General features: G+C 57.4%; 1 protein-coding gene across 1 annotated transcript in view; it reads left to right on the top strand.

The window, feature by feature from the left end:
• MPRIP (myosin phosphatase Rho interacting protein) overlaps positions 1-14,196 on the top strand; it is a 77,487-nt gene that overhangs the window by 23,016 nt on the left and 40,275 nt on the right. The window contains 1 exon segment of the mRNA XM_009889220.1: positions 12,412-12,563. Coding sequence (XP_009887522.1) covers positions 12,412-12,563 — 152 coding nt within the window.

The following is a 14,196-nucleotide window of genomic DNA, read 5'->3' as shown; positions in this document are numbered from 1 at the left end:
CCCCCCCACCCCCCCCATCCTGCGCCAGTGTGTGCAGGGAGCTGGGAAAATGCAGAAATAAATAAATACGCAATTAGGCAGGCGTCCAGCCACGGCCCGGGGGGGTGGGGTGGGTGGTGGTGCTGCAAAAAGAGGCTCTGGCCAAATTTTGGAATGCCTGAGAAAGCGGCCGGAGCGGCAGGCGAGCGTGGGGTTGTGGGCTTCCCACCACCGCTCTCCTCCCGGCGGAAAAGGGGCGGCTGCAGCCCCCGAGGAGGAGGAGGAGGAGGAGGAGGAAGGAGGATGGCAGCTCCTAGCCTTGCTCTAAGGGGTTTCCCCCCTATCGGCATCTCCCAGAGTCCAGGACAAGGCATGTTTGTGCTGGAGGCGCAATGAGAGCGGGGGGTCTCAGCCAGCCCTCGGCGTGCTCTTACCACGACTCAAGAGCAAACTTTCCACCGGTGTTTTTGGGGCCAAAAGCCGAGGTGTGCACTCTGTTCAAGCAGCAACACGGTTTGGGGTTAATAAATTACTTATTTGCAGTCCTTGTTTCTCTGTTATGGTAAGCATTAGCGAATATTATATTTCTGGTTTATCCCGGCCATGTATTATTCATCAGGTTTGGAGTCTGTAAAAGGGACATTGTCAGGTTAAAACTTGCGTGGAGACAAGCTGAGGTCTTCAGTGAGGTTTTGTAAACGGCTTTTCTCAGGGTTACTGAATGCAGGGTTTTCGTAGAAGTCTTCCACCTTTTGTCTATGCTGTTTTGAGGCATTTCTGGTGAAAAATGAGAATTCTCAGGCAGGTTTTGTTATTGGTCTTGCTCATTGAGTTGTTATGGGCTGCAAAATATATAAGGTAGAAAAAAACACCAGCCCATGTAACAGCGTGTGAATGTGCTTTTGCTAATAGTTATTTTTTAAGACTTTTTTTTGTTTTGCCCTGTCCCTTCAAAGCTGCAGAAGAAACCCTTCCCTGCAGTCGCTGAAGTCTGACTGTGAGCAGGAAACAAAAAAAACCAGCCAGTAGTCAGTCTTGCTGAAAGTTAAAGTTACCGTAGGTAAATCACGTGCGCGGCAACTTAAGGTTACCCTTCACCTCTTTCCCGCGGGATGCAGGAGCCGATTTGTCTGTGTATATTAACATGGTTTGCACCCTGCCACCCGCCGCGGGCAGCACGGCTCCTCTGCCACCTCTTCTGCTTTTAAGGGAGAGCAGGTCCCTGGGGGCGCAGAGGTGCTGCGGGGGGGGGGCTTGGGGTGCTCTGGGGGCCGTGGGAACGTGGGGAAGGCTCCCACTTAACCAGGGAGCGTTTTTTCCCCGTGTTTTCCTGGCACGCGCCCCAGAGCCATGCCACCTCTCCCCTGCCATTGCACCCCTTGCTGCGGGGCTGAGGTCCCGGGGGTCACTGCTCTTTCATGCCCCGTGGCTCCAGGTGCCGTAGCTGTGGCGCTCTGTGATTTTGTGGCCAAACAGTGCCCTGGGGACCGGCAGCGAGACCGCGGGCTGCTCTCTTGCTGCAGCCCACGGTTGCCACCGCTCTCCTTTCGGTCCCTACACAGTGATGCTTGTAGTGTTTTCTTTGCTGTGGGTGACAGGGTCCCTGGGGAGAGAAGGCGGAGAGGACGGGAGCACAGGTTGGTTTTAGACGTGTCCCGGCAGCACCCTGCGCTTGCACGGGATTTCCACCCGTTGTGATGCTGCGAGTGGGGAGAAAGGGTGGGTTTTTGGAGGGCTCCCAGCCTTGGCCCTTTCCTTCTCGTTTCATCAGCCCTACTGCAACTTCATGGATGAAGTCACAGCAGATCACCGGGGCGCTGGGGAGCTACTGGGATATAATTAGGGTTTTGGTTTGCTTCTCTGGCTGCTTTCCCATTAGGGGAGGGACAATGAGGATTATGGATGGAGCAGATGTGTGGAGGAAGGGGATGTTTGGCTTGCATGGGCAGTTAATGCCATGCACAGGCCAGTGCTGGGGGGTGAAGTCTGTTGTCCCAGGCATGGGGGATGGAGAAACCTCCTTGGGTGCACCAGCCCCAGATTGTTCCTCTCTGATGGGGCTGAACTGCAGCTCCCGAAGGAGAGGTTGTGAGGAGTCCTCCCGGGAGCAGCTCACGGCCGTGAACTTGCTCCTCTCCCTGAACTCCTCTGTAAGTGCAGGAGCCAGATGGGAGCAGCAGGTTTAGGGATAAAATGCTGCTCCCCCAGGACACGGGGACAGTTCCGGCAACCTGGTGTGTTATTCCCAGCCTTTGTCCCTGGCTGTGGCAGGCGCTTAAAGTGCTTTTCCCACCGGGTGCTGCTTGCCTTTGAACCTGGCAGTGCCTGCCTGCCCAGGACTGCTCTTGGCTATCTGCATCAGCGCCTCCACCGCACCTTGAACGTGGCCACAAAGCCCAGCTCGAGTTGTTGCCGGGTTGTCTGCTTGCCCCGCAACAGCCGTGTGCGCCTGTTGGGAGCTTTTCTCCTTAGAACTGGCTTTCTTGGCCAAAAAGTCTCCCATTTTGTGCCATTCAGTGGGATGGCCAATGGTCAAAGGTTGAAAAACGCTCTCCAGCTACAGCCTGTGCTTTTGGGAAGGTCTGCAGAGTCCAAAGTTGTCTGGAAGTTGCTGGGAGTGATGCAGAGCAGAACAGGTATGGAGTTTTTTATAGGGGAGAGGCGTGGGGTGCAAGAGGTAGCTGCTGCTTGGTTGGCCAACCCAACCCAACCTCTTCTGCTTGGGTTGGCCCTCGCACCTCCAGCTGCAGACCCCCGAGCGCCCTGGGAGCCCGTCCGCGTGGTATTCCCAGCCCTGCAGGAAGCTCTGGAAAGCTCGTAAGAGCAGTGCTGGGGAGTAATGAGATTTCCAGGCTAATTTGGCCGGATTCAAGAACTTCCACTGAAGCATCTGCGCCCGTGGGAGTTGCCTGAGCCTCTGGTGGATCTGGTGCTGCCGATCCCCAGGGTTGTCCCCACCTCGTTTGCAGTCGTTGAGCGCTGGTGCAAGATGCTCTATTGACAGTTCTTGGGGGTGAAAGTTGGGGTTTGGGGGAAACCCCACCACGGCGGCAGCACCCAAGTGCATGGCTCCCGCAGGAGATATGTAGTGTGGGATGTAACTGGTGTCTGCTTTGCTGCAGCCGGATCAGAGTCTGCTATTTCCCCGCAGGAGGGAGATCAGGCGGGCATGGGGTGACCTGTGTATGCCCGGTGGGGTGGGAAAAGCGTTGACCGCAAATAAATTGCCTTTGCACACTATAAAGCAAAATCTGCCGAGCAACTTTTCAGTTCAGCTGAGCCCAAAAGAAGCCAAATTGGGGAGAAACTGCAGCCATGGCCCTGTGGTACAGCGTTGGGTCTGCTGATTGGATGAAGTTGGCTTGAGTCTGTCTAACCCTATGTCTTGTAAGAGTTTGCAGCAGAGATTTGCTGAGAGGCTTCTGCTGAGTTTGTCCATTGCAAGGTGGTGCTTTCCTTCCTTTATTTTTGTGTTTTAGCGGGAAAAAAAAAAAAAGAAAATTTCTAGTTTATGTGGAACTGAAAGTTTTTTCTTTTCTTTTTCTTCTACTGAGACACCAAGAAATGTCTGACCATTTTATTTACTCTTATTGTGCCTTTTTCACCTTGCTCTGTGTGCAGTTCACTGTGCTTTCTGAGTCGGTGTAATGCAGGGCCTTAAATTACCCAGAGCTCAAGACGACGGCTATCGAAGGTGGCTTCGCATGGCTGTGACAGTGTTGATGGCTCAGTCTGTTGTTGTGTGTTTGCTCTGATTCTTCTGCTTGGGTGCATTTGCAGGAGACATGGGATGGCTGGAGACCAGGAGACCTGTCCCTCCTCCCCCTCTAGGCTGGAGGGGAGATGGATTCGCTTAGGGAGGTACAGGGCTTTGATGGATTTAGTTTGTTGCTTTGCTTGGATGGCTCTTACCTTGGCTGTGCCCATCCTTAATGGTTCAGAGAAGACAGAAGCAGCAGCTGCCACCACAGCCCCTTCTCTCCTCCCAGATTTCTAGTCTGGATCTTCCTGAGTTTTTCCACACAGTCCTATTTTGGGTGTTACATAGGGTGGGGTGGCCTCGTACGTCTCAGCCAGTGCCCAGATTCTGTGCACTCTGCAGCACACCTCCATGCTGCGAGGGTGGTGGCACCTTGGGTGGCTCTTGGCCGTGGTGGGAGTTGCCCCTAGGTCGGAGCAGTGCTGAACAGAAGACCTTGGGAGTCATTCCAGCAGCACTTGGCACTGTAAATAACATTGAAGCCCACATCAACTGCAGTTATTTTCTCACTTTGCAAGAAGAGAGGCTTCAAAATTGAGCAGCGAGGGAGTTTTTCTCTGGGTTCATTTCCTACGTTTTTTCCCAAGGTGTGAAGCCCTTTTCACTCAAATGTCTTTCACACCTTTTCGTAGCTGCCGTAAGGATCTGGAGCAAGGCCGTTGCCCCTCTCGACAGTTTTTCTACTGAACTCTAGGCTCGAAAGCAAAAGATGTCTGGAGAGTCAGTGCAGCAGCCTCAGCCCTGGTGTGACTGGTTAGGGGACCAGCCTGGGGCATTGGGCAGAGCCTGCCCCGGTTCAGCCTTGCCTGTGCAGCACAGACGATACCCAGGCAGATGCTTGAGCTGTTTCCCTCACACCTATGAAGCAGAAATCCAGGTCCAGCTGTGGTTGAACAGGGCTTGGGTGGCTGGCCAACATGGGTGGAGATCGTCCTAAGTGGACCCAAGCTTTCCACCTCCTGAGCTGTCTCCAAAATTGGCATGACCGTATCTATGACCATCTTCCACGTGTGGGTGACCGTATGAGTCCTCCTATGGTTTCTGATGTTTCGATGAAGCCCTTTGCTCCTGGGGTGGGATGTGCGAGCCGGCGTGCACGGTGGTGGTGGTGGTGAGCGCCTGCCACGTGTGTGCCTGGCAGTGCGCAGTGCAGGGACCACCTGGGACTTGTCTCCTACACTGAGGGGGTGGAGAATAAAGTTGACAAGGCCAATTTGGAACAGCGCAATTTAAAATTAAAATATCAAGATGCAAATGCAGCCCGCCTTTCCTTCCCACCCCCAAACGACTGTGTTTCCCTCTCCAGGCAACTCGCCCGCCATGGTCCCTGCATCAAGCTCCGGTCCCTCGCCGCGTGTACTGTCCTGGCGCGTGGTTGGTCTCGCCAGGCTTTTGCCATTGGGCTGATTACCATGACAACTCAGTTGAACGCGGCAGATATTTGCTTCCCCTTTGGCTGAGTAGCTGTTGTGCCTGCACGTCGGGGAGCGGGGAGGGTGCCACGCTGGCAGCTGCGAGCAGATGGGGTCGGATCCGTTATCATGTATTCTTCCCACCCGCCTCCTAGGAGGGGAGGAGGACATTTTGCATTTTAAGTGCATTTAAATCCCAGAGAGCAAGAGAGAAGAATAACTCTGGGGTTTGCAGGGCTGCAAGATTGTGCCTTCAGCACAGCAGGGCCAGCAAGTGCCCATATAGCACTGGGCTTTTGCTTTGGTCCCCAAAGAGCTGGGATATGGGTTGAGCGGCTGCTCCAAGCTCTTTGCGCAACGCTGGCCTTTTGCTTTGGTCCCCGAAGAGCCGGGATGGTGGCTTGGAGTGGCCCCTCAACCCCCATCCTGGTGGGACCTGGCTCTTGTTCCCGTCACGGTGCTGATGTTCTTTGCATCTTCTGTCCCTCTTCCATCAGCGTTGGATGTGGAGCGCGCGTGTGCATGGGTGCAAGCTCCCCTGAAGCGCTCTCTGGATTTGGGGATGCTGCCGAGGACCCAGAGGGTCGGACCCCAACATCGAGGGAGGTTGCACCCACTTGGTGACCACCACCAGGTTTGCTGACCCTCGCTGCCCAGTGCGGGCAGTTGTGTCAGGACAGGATACGGCCGTCCCCATCGTGCACGGACCCCTCGGAGGCCATCCAGCAGGAAAGAGGTTAACAGGAAGGAGACAGACTAGGCGCTGGCTGCCAGCTCCCGACCCCGCTTTGGGGTGGGGAGCAGCTGGGAGCTGCAAGAGCGGCGCGAAAATCGCCATATAAGGCCAAGACGAGCCGGCTCCAGCCTCCCGTGCAGCCCCGGCCGAGCTCGCTCCTCTCGAGCACACACTCCCCAGATGGGTGCCCTTGGGGACGGGGCTGCGGGTGCGATGCGTGGCCCCAAACTTGCTGCCTGGGGACCCCCGGGATGGGTGCTGCCCGTGCCTCGCTGGGGTGGCGATGGGTGGGAGAGGAGCCCGAGGGTGCTCGCGGCCAGTTCGCAGGCAGCTCGTGGCCAGTTCACAAGGCAGCTCGTGGCCTCGCTCAGTGTTTAGACTTGCTGTCTGCGGACATAAACACCAACTCCACTTAAAAGCGGCCCCTGGCTGAACTCTCCTGCCCAACCTCTGCGCTTTGCCCCTTCCCCAAACCGCTCCTGGGGAAGAAAATTCCTTCCCTCTGGCAAAAGTGAAGCTGGTGATGGTTTGTCTCCTGGTAGAGGCTCGGGAGGGCTCTACAAGGGCCCGGCTTGCAGGGACAGGCATGCATGGGGCTTGCTAACCCATCCTGCAAGCCCACCTCCCTAATCTGGTTCCCTGGGGTGGGTGTCCTGGGGCTGCGGGGAGCTCCTCCAGCAAAACAAATTTCAGGAGCTGGCTGTCGATGCCGGTGATGAAGAAGCAGGGGCCAACGGTGGGGAAATGTGTGATGGGTCTGGGGAAGTGTTGTGGCATTTATCCAGCTGAGGGGGTCTTTCTGCATCATTGGCTGCACACCGTAGGCAGGTGTCCTGTCCCCTCCTTGCGCTGGCACAGGGTGGCTGCTGGTGGCACCACAAGCCAGGTGTGCTGCCGGTCCAGAGCCACCCTGCTTGTGCCTCCATCTGCGAAAGGAGGTGATCGCTTCTGGCTGGATGGAGAGTCCAGACAGCAGTGAGATTTGGGGGCATCTTCCCTTGTTTCTTGCACAGAGGCACAAGGTGTGCATGCAGAGGTGCAGGGGGACGCGTGTTGCTTGATATCTCCATTGCATTCTGTTGCTCACGGTAAAAACCTGCTTTTCTGTTGCCTGGTGCACCGCCTGAGCAAGCTGGAGGTTTCCCAGAGGCTTCACTGAGCAGTAGCTGCTGATACGGGGAGGCTGCAGGTGGGAAAGGTGTGCTCAGGTGGCCAAGAAAAGATACCTGCCTCCTTCTTGGATGGCACAGGGCGAGCAGAGAGCTGCCGTGGGCATGGCGAGGATGGGGGAGCGCTCCTGTTTGCAGGGAGGTGTGCAATGGAGGAGCACAACCTTCTGCTCCGCTTTGATGGGTCACTGCTCCAGTCCATCCTTCTGCAGAGCCCGCAGAGGTTGTTTTCAAGGGCCTTTGTCTAATTTAATAAATCCAGGATGCTCAGCTTGTTAGACGATCTATAAGTGTAATAAAATCTGCTCACCGCAGAGCTCCGGTCGCATTGTGGCTGTATTGATAGCCTCGTGCCTAGTGGCAGGAAACCTAAAATGCTCATTAAAGCCCTGCTGCTCCACCAGCCCCGCTTGCCCGGCGCCTGGGCAGCTCGGGGCGCACCGCGGCCGCCCCACTGGCACCGGCAGGCTGAGCACCCAGCGGCACCCAGCCGAGCTCGCCAGTAAAGCCACCCCCAGTGCATGCACGGGGCATCCCCAGCTGGGATTTAGGGAGGCCGTGCATAGCCCCGCATGGCTGAAAAGGGAGCTCCATGTGACTTTTTAAGAAGTTGGTGCTTTTTTGGTATTGGCCACCATTGGGAATGGTGAAGGCGGTGCTGGTGTGGGTTCCCTGTGCCGCTGTGCTGGTGCTGGGAGCTGCCTGTCCAAGCTGCGTTGCTGCCCTCGCCCGAGGCGTGGTTGTCTCCACGTTGCTCTGATGCGCCAGTGGCAATGGGGCAGCGGAGTCTTCCTCCCGCGCCACAGCCCAGCCAAAATCCTGCTTGCATCCCGCCTTGAGCACCGCGACCAGCCGAACCCGGGCACCAGGGATGGGCGAAGCTTTTAGCAAGCAGGGCAGCAGCCTTTGCAGAGTACTCAGGAGCGCTGCGGATGAGCAGCACGCTCGTCGGCAGCCGCCCTCATGAATATTTTAGCTTGGAGAATTAACATTTGTCAAGAAGCATTTATGGAGGCAGCGTGGATGTCACTTCCCCAGGCGCCGCCGTCTCCCTGCTGCGCTGGGGCGGCACTGGGAGCCGGGGCAGAGCCAGCCGGAGCCCGAGCCCTTCCCGTGCAGCGTCGCGGTGGAGCGGGACGGCAGAGCCGCGATCTCCCCCCCGGGACAGCCGGGCTCCGGTGCCAAGGCAACCAGCCTGCCATGCGAGATAGACAAATGGTTGTGGGTTTTTTTTTTTTCTTTTTTTTCTCTTCCTCTCCTGGTTCTTGGCAGAAAGTAAAATGTCCCTTTTGTTTGGCTTCCTCCTCCCCCTGCCCCATCGCCTTTCTTTAAAGGTTGTGTTCCAGATTTCGTCAACCCACGTTGTGTAATAGCCCCGGAGAACGGCATGGGCATTGGCCATGTCCCACCAAGGCCGTGGCAGAGCCTCGGGAGCTTGACCGCGGGGTTACCTGCTCAGAAAACATTTTGTGTGCCGTTGCTGAGTGAAGCTCCGTTGTATTTTGGCTCGAGCCCCTACGATGCACACATGTTAGAAATGATGGGGAAGGTACTCGGAGAAAATTAGGAAATTTTTGAGTCTAAATAATGCTGTATTTCTACCTCAGCCCTGCAAAACCGTATGGAAATGAGGGTCTCATGCAGATAAACTGTTGACTTACAGCATCAGTCCCTGCACCTGGAAGTTCATCGCCCACAGAGCATCCTCCTGCCACAGCACCTGGGTCTCCCCAGTAATGCCCCGCTTGGGATTTCTTCCTTCAAGCTTGTAAGAGGTCCCCATTCTTTCTTTCCCCTCCTTTCCACTGTCCAAGTTGGGGGATGCTGCAGTTGCTCGGCTCTGCATCCTAAGAGCATCCATCCGAAGGTCCCTGCATCTCGTCCGGAGGCTGCTGGAGTTGTGGATGTGGAGAGCACAGTGTCACTTGCGTCTTGGGCACCCAGGAAGGGAGAGGAGGAGGAGTTTGTGTAGTATGGAAGGGGAATGCTGCAAGCATGTGTCTGTGTAAATATGGATCTGTCACACCAGAGGGAAACAGCAACGTGATTGTTTCTTGGCTCCGTTTCCTCTGCTCATACTGGCAGCGTGGAGAGCTGTAGTTGCTCATATCATGCGGGTGCTGCCTTCCCCGCGCTGGCGAGCGGCAGGGGGCTGCACCGCTCGCCGGGCTGGAGGCGGCTGGTTGTACCGAGCAGAGCTGCTGCTCGTGGTGGTGCCCGTAATGGTGTCTCCTCTGTGGGTGCACTCTCTTGTGCTTCCAACACTTGGGCACCAGATCCAGTCGTGGGTAGCTGCGTGCTCCATCCCCTGACGTCAGCATGGGAAATGGTGAAGGCAGGGCCAGCACCTGGGGATGGGGCTGTCCCCAAGGCTGGGACTGGCAGAATCCAGAAGCTGGAGCTGGAGCTGAGCCTGAGCATCCGCTCCTGCTTCACCTGGACGTGAAGCCGCCCCGGGGTCCGACGCTGGGTTCGACCTTGTATCAAAGCATCTGCTCTTCAAAGGGCTGGTTGAAGTCCCAGCCTTGTTATTGTTTTGGTGTCTCTGCTGTAGAACACCTCCCTGCTTTTGCATTTATGTATTCCCTTCCACTTGCCGGAGCCGCGCAGTCCTCACCTGCCCTGGCACCAGCCTGGGGACCAGCTCTGCCCATCCTTCCCCAGGGATCCCCAGCCCTGAGAAACACCCCCCCACACACCCAGTGCAGAAGTGGCCGCTCAGAGGCAGTGAAGGGGTCCGTGTGTCCTCATTGCCTCCTACAGAGCTTCTCCCATCTCCCCTGCTCCCACACCACCACAGCTTCGGCACACAAGGGCCGTCCCCGTTCTCTGGGTTCCTCGGGGACAGCAGCCATGTGCCATCGCGACCTCCTTCACCGGAGACCCCCGGCCGCTTTCAAGGCGCTCCCGGGATGCAGTTCTGCCCAAGCTCTGTCCTTTTCCTCGACGGTGTTTGCGTGTGCGTGCGTGCGTTTCCACCTGGCACCATTTGCATTGCGCTTTGCTTCAAAGTGGCTGCGCTGCCTCCAAGGAAGGAAATAAAGGGTGTAAAGGAATTTACATCCCGAGCGAGCGTGGCTGCTGGTCCGTCGGGTTTCATCTGCTGCCGAGAGGTGTTGGGGCACAGGGGGGCTGCCGTGGGGTGGAGGGTTCATCCCTGGTGCCCATCCTGTCCCCGGCCACAGGGGTAAGGGGGACAGTCCCGGCTTTGCTCGCAGCCCCTTTCCTGGCGTCCTGGCTCGGAGGCGCGATGGTGGACGGGGACCCATGCGTCGGGCTGTGCAAGATGCCAACGTTCACCCTCGCAAGGAGCGGTGTGCAGCAAAACCACTTCACAGGGCCGGCCCAGTGGTGGTGGGGGCCCCAAACCGGCTCCTCCGCTCCGGGTACGCTTGGGTCGGGGCTGGGTGTGAGCAGCGGGGGAAGCCGCCTTCAACACTGCCGTGGGGTTGAAGAGAGAGGAGAACAGGCGGGGTTTGCAGGGAGCTGTCTGTCTCCTCCTTTCCTCCTGTGCCAGCTCCTTCCCAAATCCCTGCAGGGCCTGCTGGGGAGTCCAGGGGTGCCTGTGGCAAGAGGGACCGAGTGGCCCAGGGTCCCCGTGAGGGACTGGGGCTCCCTCCTGGAGGTGCCCTCATCCCCTTTTTTTCCCCCATTCTGGTTGCATTCCCTGGTGCAAAAATGCTCTGAGTGGGGAAGGGGGTCAGTCCCAGACCTTACAGTCCTGGAGACCTTGGCTGTGCCGAAGGCCAGTGAGACAAAAACGTTTCTAAGACTTCACTTGGAGCAGGAGAAAGTTTTTCCGTTGGGTTTTTATAGCTCCCGGAAAACGGGGTTTTATTTTTGTTGTCTAAGACAAAAAATGCTCTTAGGAGCCGACTACCCGCGGCGGTGCAGGGCGGGCGGCTGTGCAAGCGACGTGCCGGGGGATCTGGGCTTGGCTTTGCTTTCCCTCCCTCCGTCCCGTGGGGTCTGTGGATGCTGATGCTGGTTTCCACAAAGGAAGAGAGGAGGTTTTGGTGTCCCTCATGTACGACCGGTCCTGTTTGTGTGCCTGTGCTGGGCATAGCTGCTGCAGTGCCCATGATGGCTCCATGCCACCCTTGGACTGGCACCCAAGGGGACACAGCTGCAGGAAAAGCCCTTTTCCTGGGGAAGGGGGCTATTTCCCATGGCCCGCAGATGGGTAAACTGGAGGTCTCAGGGAGGCTGATCTGAATTTCCTGTGGTCATAGGTTGGGGCCGTCGAGCTCTCCCCAGTTGCCCCTTCTTTGCGTGGCACAGGCTGCTTTCGGAGGGGTTTTACTGGCAGGGGAGCCAGTTTCCATGGTAAAAACCCTAACAGCATCTGCCAAAAATCCGTCTCCCCGTTGTCGCAGCCATCTGGATGGTACAGGGAAGCTTTGGCAGGGCAAGGAGGTGGCTGTGGGCTGCTTTGGGTGATCCTTTGGTGCCGTTGGCATCTTGGAGGGGTCCCTCCACCCAGTTGTTTATGCCCTGGGTGCAGATTCGCGCCAGGGTGCGGGGGGGACCCCAGTGTCACCGAGCCTGGCGGGGCACAGACAGGCTGAGGATGGGGGAGACACGGCATCGCTGCTCAGGGAGGGAGGGCTGCGGGCGCCATGCACCGGGAGCGGGTGGCCGTGGTGTAATCGGATGAGCCGGCACCGCTCCAGATGGACCTGTCAGCTCTCGTCAGTGCTGACACCCCTCTGGGTCCCTCCACGTCCCCTCGGGCCAGGAGAGTCACTGCCTGTCCCACTCCACTGTGTCTGCTTGGAGCAAGGGGGCCGGGAGGTGACACTGTGTTTGCAAAGCCCGTCAGATGAACAAGGTCCCTTCCATGCTGTGGTCCCTTCTTGGCAAACTCCATGTTTTGTTAACTTTAATGGGAAAAACCAAGCATGCGTGTCTGTCTGCCTGTCTACAGTGCTGGAGCTGTCCTGCGCTGAGGGCAGTGGGGCCTTTGCCACCCCTTGTCCCCAGATGCCACCTCACCACCCCAGATGGTTTGCAGCTCTGAACCCATGGGTGCCTTGCCTTGGTGTCCCCATGCTGGAGCGGGGCAGCCATCCTTCCCTGGGTCTTTGGCATAGGAGAAGCGTCTTGCTGGCAGCAGTGAACTGGGGTGGGCTGGATTGGGCTGGCAGGAGTCATACCTGCTGGTCTGTGTCCCCAGATTACAGCACCAAGCTTTGTTGTGTGCCAGCACGGCACACAGATGGGTCTGGGTACTGGTGGGCAGTGCATCTCGGTGTGTAGGATCCTGGTGTCCATCAGGAGAGGTTTTAGGGCTCAACTCTGCACTCATCTGCTCGTGTGTCCTTAAACATTATTCCTTTCTCCTTCCCCTTGCAGCCGACAACCCTCCCGCAGGGCACCATCAACATGAACCAGTGCACGGATGTGGTGGACGGGGAGAGCCGGACAGGGCAGAAATTCTCCTTGTGCATCCTGACGCCAGAGAAGGAGCACTTCATCCGGGCCGAGAACAAGGAGATCATCAGCGGGTGAGTGCAGGTCTGGGGTCAAGCCACCATGGGGCTCTTCCCTATGCCAGGAGGAAGAGGAGGGCAGGTAGGCAATGGTGGTGCTGTGCAGCAGAGCCTCAGCACCCCCCAAGCCACCAGATTTATGCTGTGAGCGTGAGCACTGACTTCAGTGGAGAGCGGTGTGGCGGTGGATGATTTAAGTCCTTCCTCTGCATCTAGTGCACGTGCTTGGCTGTGCCATGCTGGAGCCTGCGGCTTCCCAACATGCCGGCCACCTTTCAGAGCCAGTGCTCAAGGAAGCTCAGCCTCTGCCAGGAGCCTTGGCCGGGCCCTGGAGCTGAGATGCTTCTGAGTCACTCGTTACTTCTGAAGGCCACCGTTTTCAAGTCAGTTTTGTTGACTGCCATTGGGCAATATCCTGCTCCCAGCAGCGTTTACCCCCAGGAGCGAGCTGAGCTACGCCAGCGCATTTGTGGGATGCTCAGAGGGCGCATCCGATGCCGAGGTGCTCCTGGGCTGGCTGTGGCAGCTTCAGCCCCAGCAGAAAGCAACTATTTACTGGCGGGGGGAAGAAGCTTGGCCACAGGGTGAACACCAGCATGGGTGCTGGAGTGACCCCACAGTGCTTTTAGGACAGCATCTGCACAGCCCACTGGGGCAGGTCCTGTCCCAACTCCAGCGGTAGGTCCCATAGTCCCGGGGCTGGCGTGTCCAACCCCAAGCACCATACACCCTCTGGTCCTTGTCCATCACTGGGCAGACGTGGCCTCCTGGGGCTGTCCGCTCTGCATTTACCCCGTCCCCATTCAGACTCGCGTTCGCAGCCCCCGCCTCACTCCACTCACTCCCTGTGGGCAGCCTGGCAGAGGGCACAGATGCAGCCCACTCCCCTGGTCCCAGTGGAGCATCTGACCTCCGAGGACGATTAAAATGCCATCGCTTGTAGGAGCGCCTGCTGCTCGGATGCAGTTGCTCAGCAATGCTGAAGAACGCTGGTCGCTAAAGTGAGCAAATCACGGTAGATTTCCCAACTTCAGGTGTTGGATAGTGACCTAGAAACATCCTCGTCCATCTCTCACATGCCGGCTTGGGTTGAAGCTGGCGCTGGTGGGGGTGCGGAGCTGTGTGAGAGCCGAGACACCGGCACGCAGCGATGGATTGCGATGGTGCTGCTGCTCACCTGCAAGCTTTTCCCATGTGGGATGTCTGGAGCTCGGTGCCTCCCCCCAAGAATTTGTTGACAATTGAAACTAGAGCAGAAAGTTGAAGGGATGAAGTGCTTGCTCCTTCCCACGCTTCCTGAGGCACAGTGTCTCCTGCTTGCCCGAGCCCTGGCAGCAGCAGAGTCAGTGCTTTTGAGATGATTTCTATTTCCGAGCATTTTCTTTGATTGTTACTCCCCCCATTTTGGTAAATACTGGTTGAAGTAGGCATTTTTCTACCAAGAGCTTGGGGTTTTGATCAGACACATATTTTCATGCATTGAAACTTCCCTGCTTTACTGAGATATGTGAGCATGGGTGATTCGCCCTCCGTGCACCACCTCGGGCCAGCAGACCAGTCCTGCGGCAGCACAGCCGCCCTTCTGACCCCGTTTGGGGTTGAAGCGGCGGGGGGGCCCGGGCGGTGAGGGCCCAGGGGGATGTAGGAG

The sequence above is a fragment of the Charadrius vociferus genome, unplaced genomic scaffold (genome assembly GCF_000708025.1).
Source record: "Charadrius vociferus isolate BGI_N301 unplaced genomic scaffold, ASM70802v2 scaffold787, whole genome shotgun sequence".
Lineage (NCBI taxonomy): Eukaryota > Metazoa > Chordata > Aves > Charadriiformes > Charadriidae > Charadrius > Charadrius vociferus.
Note: the sequence above shows the minus strand (reverse complement) of the source record. Positions and strands in the feature narration are given on the sequence as shown.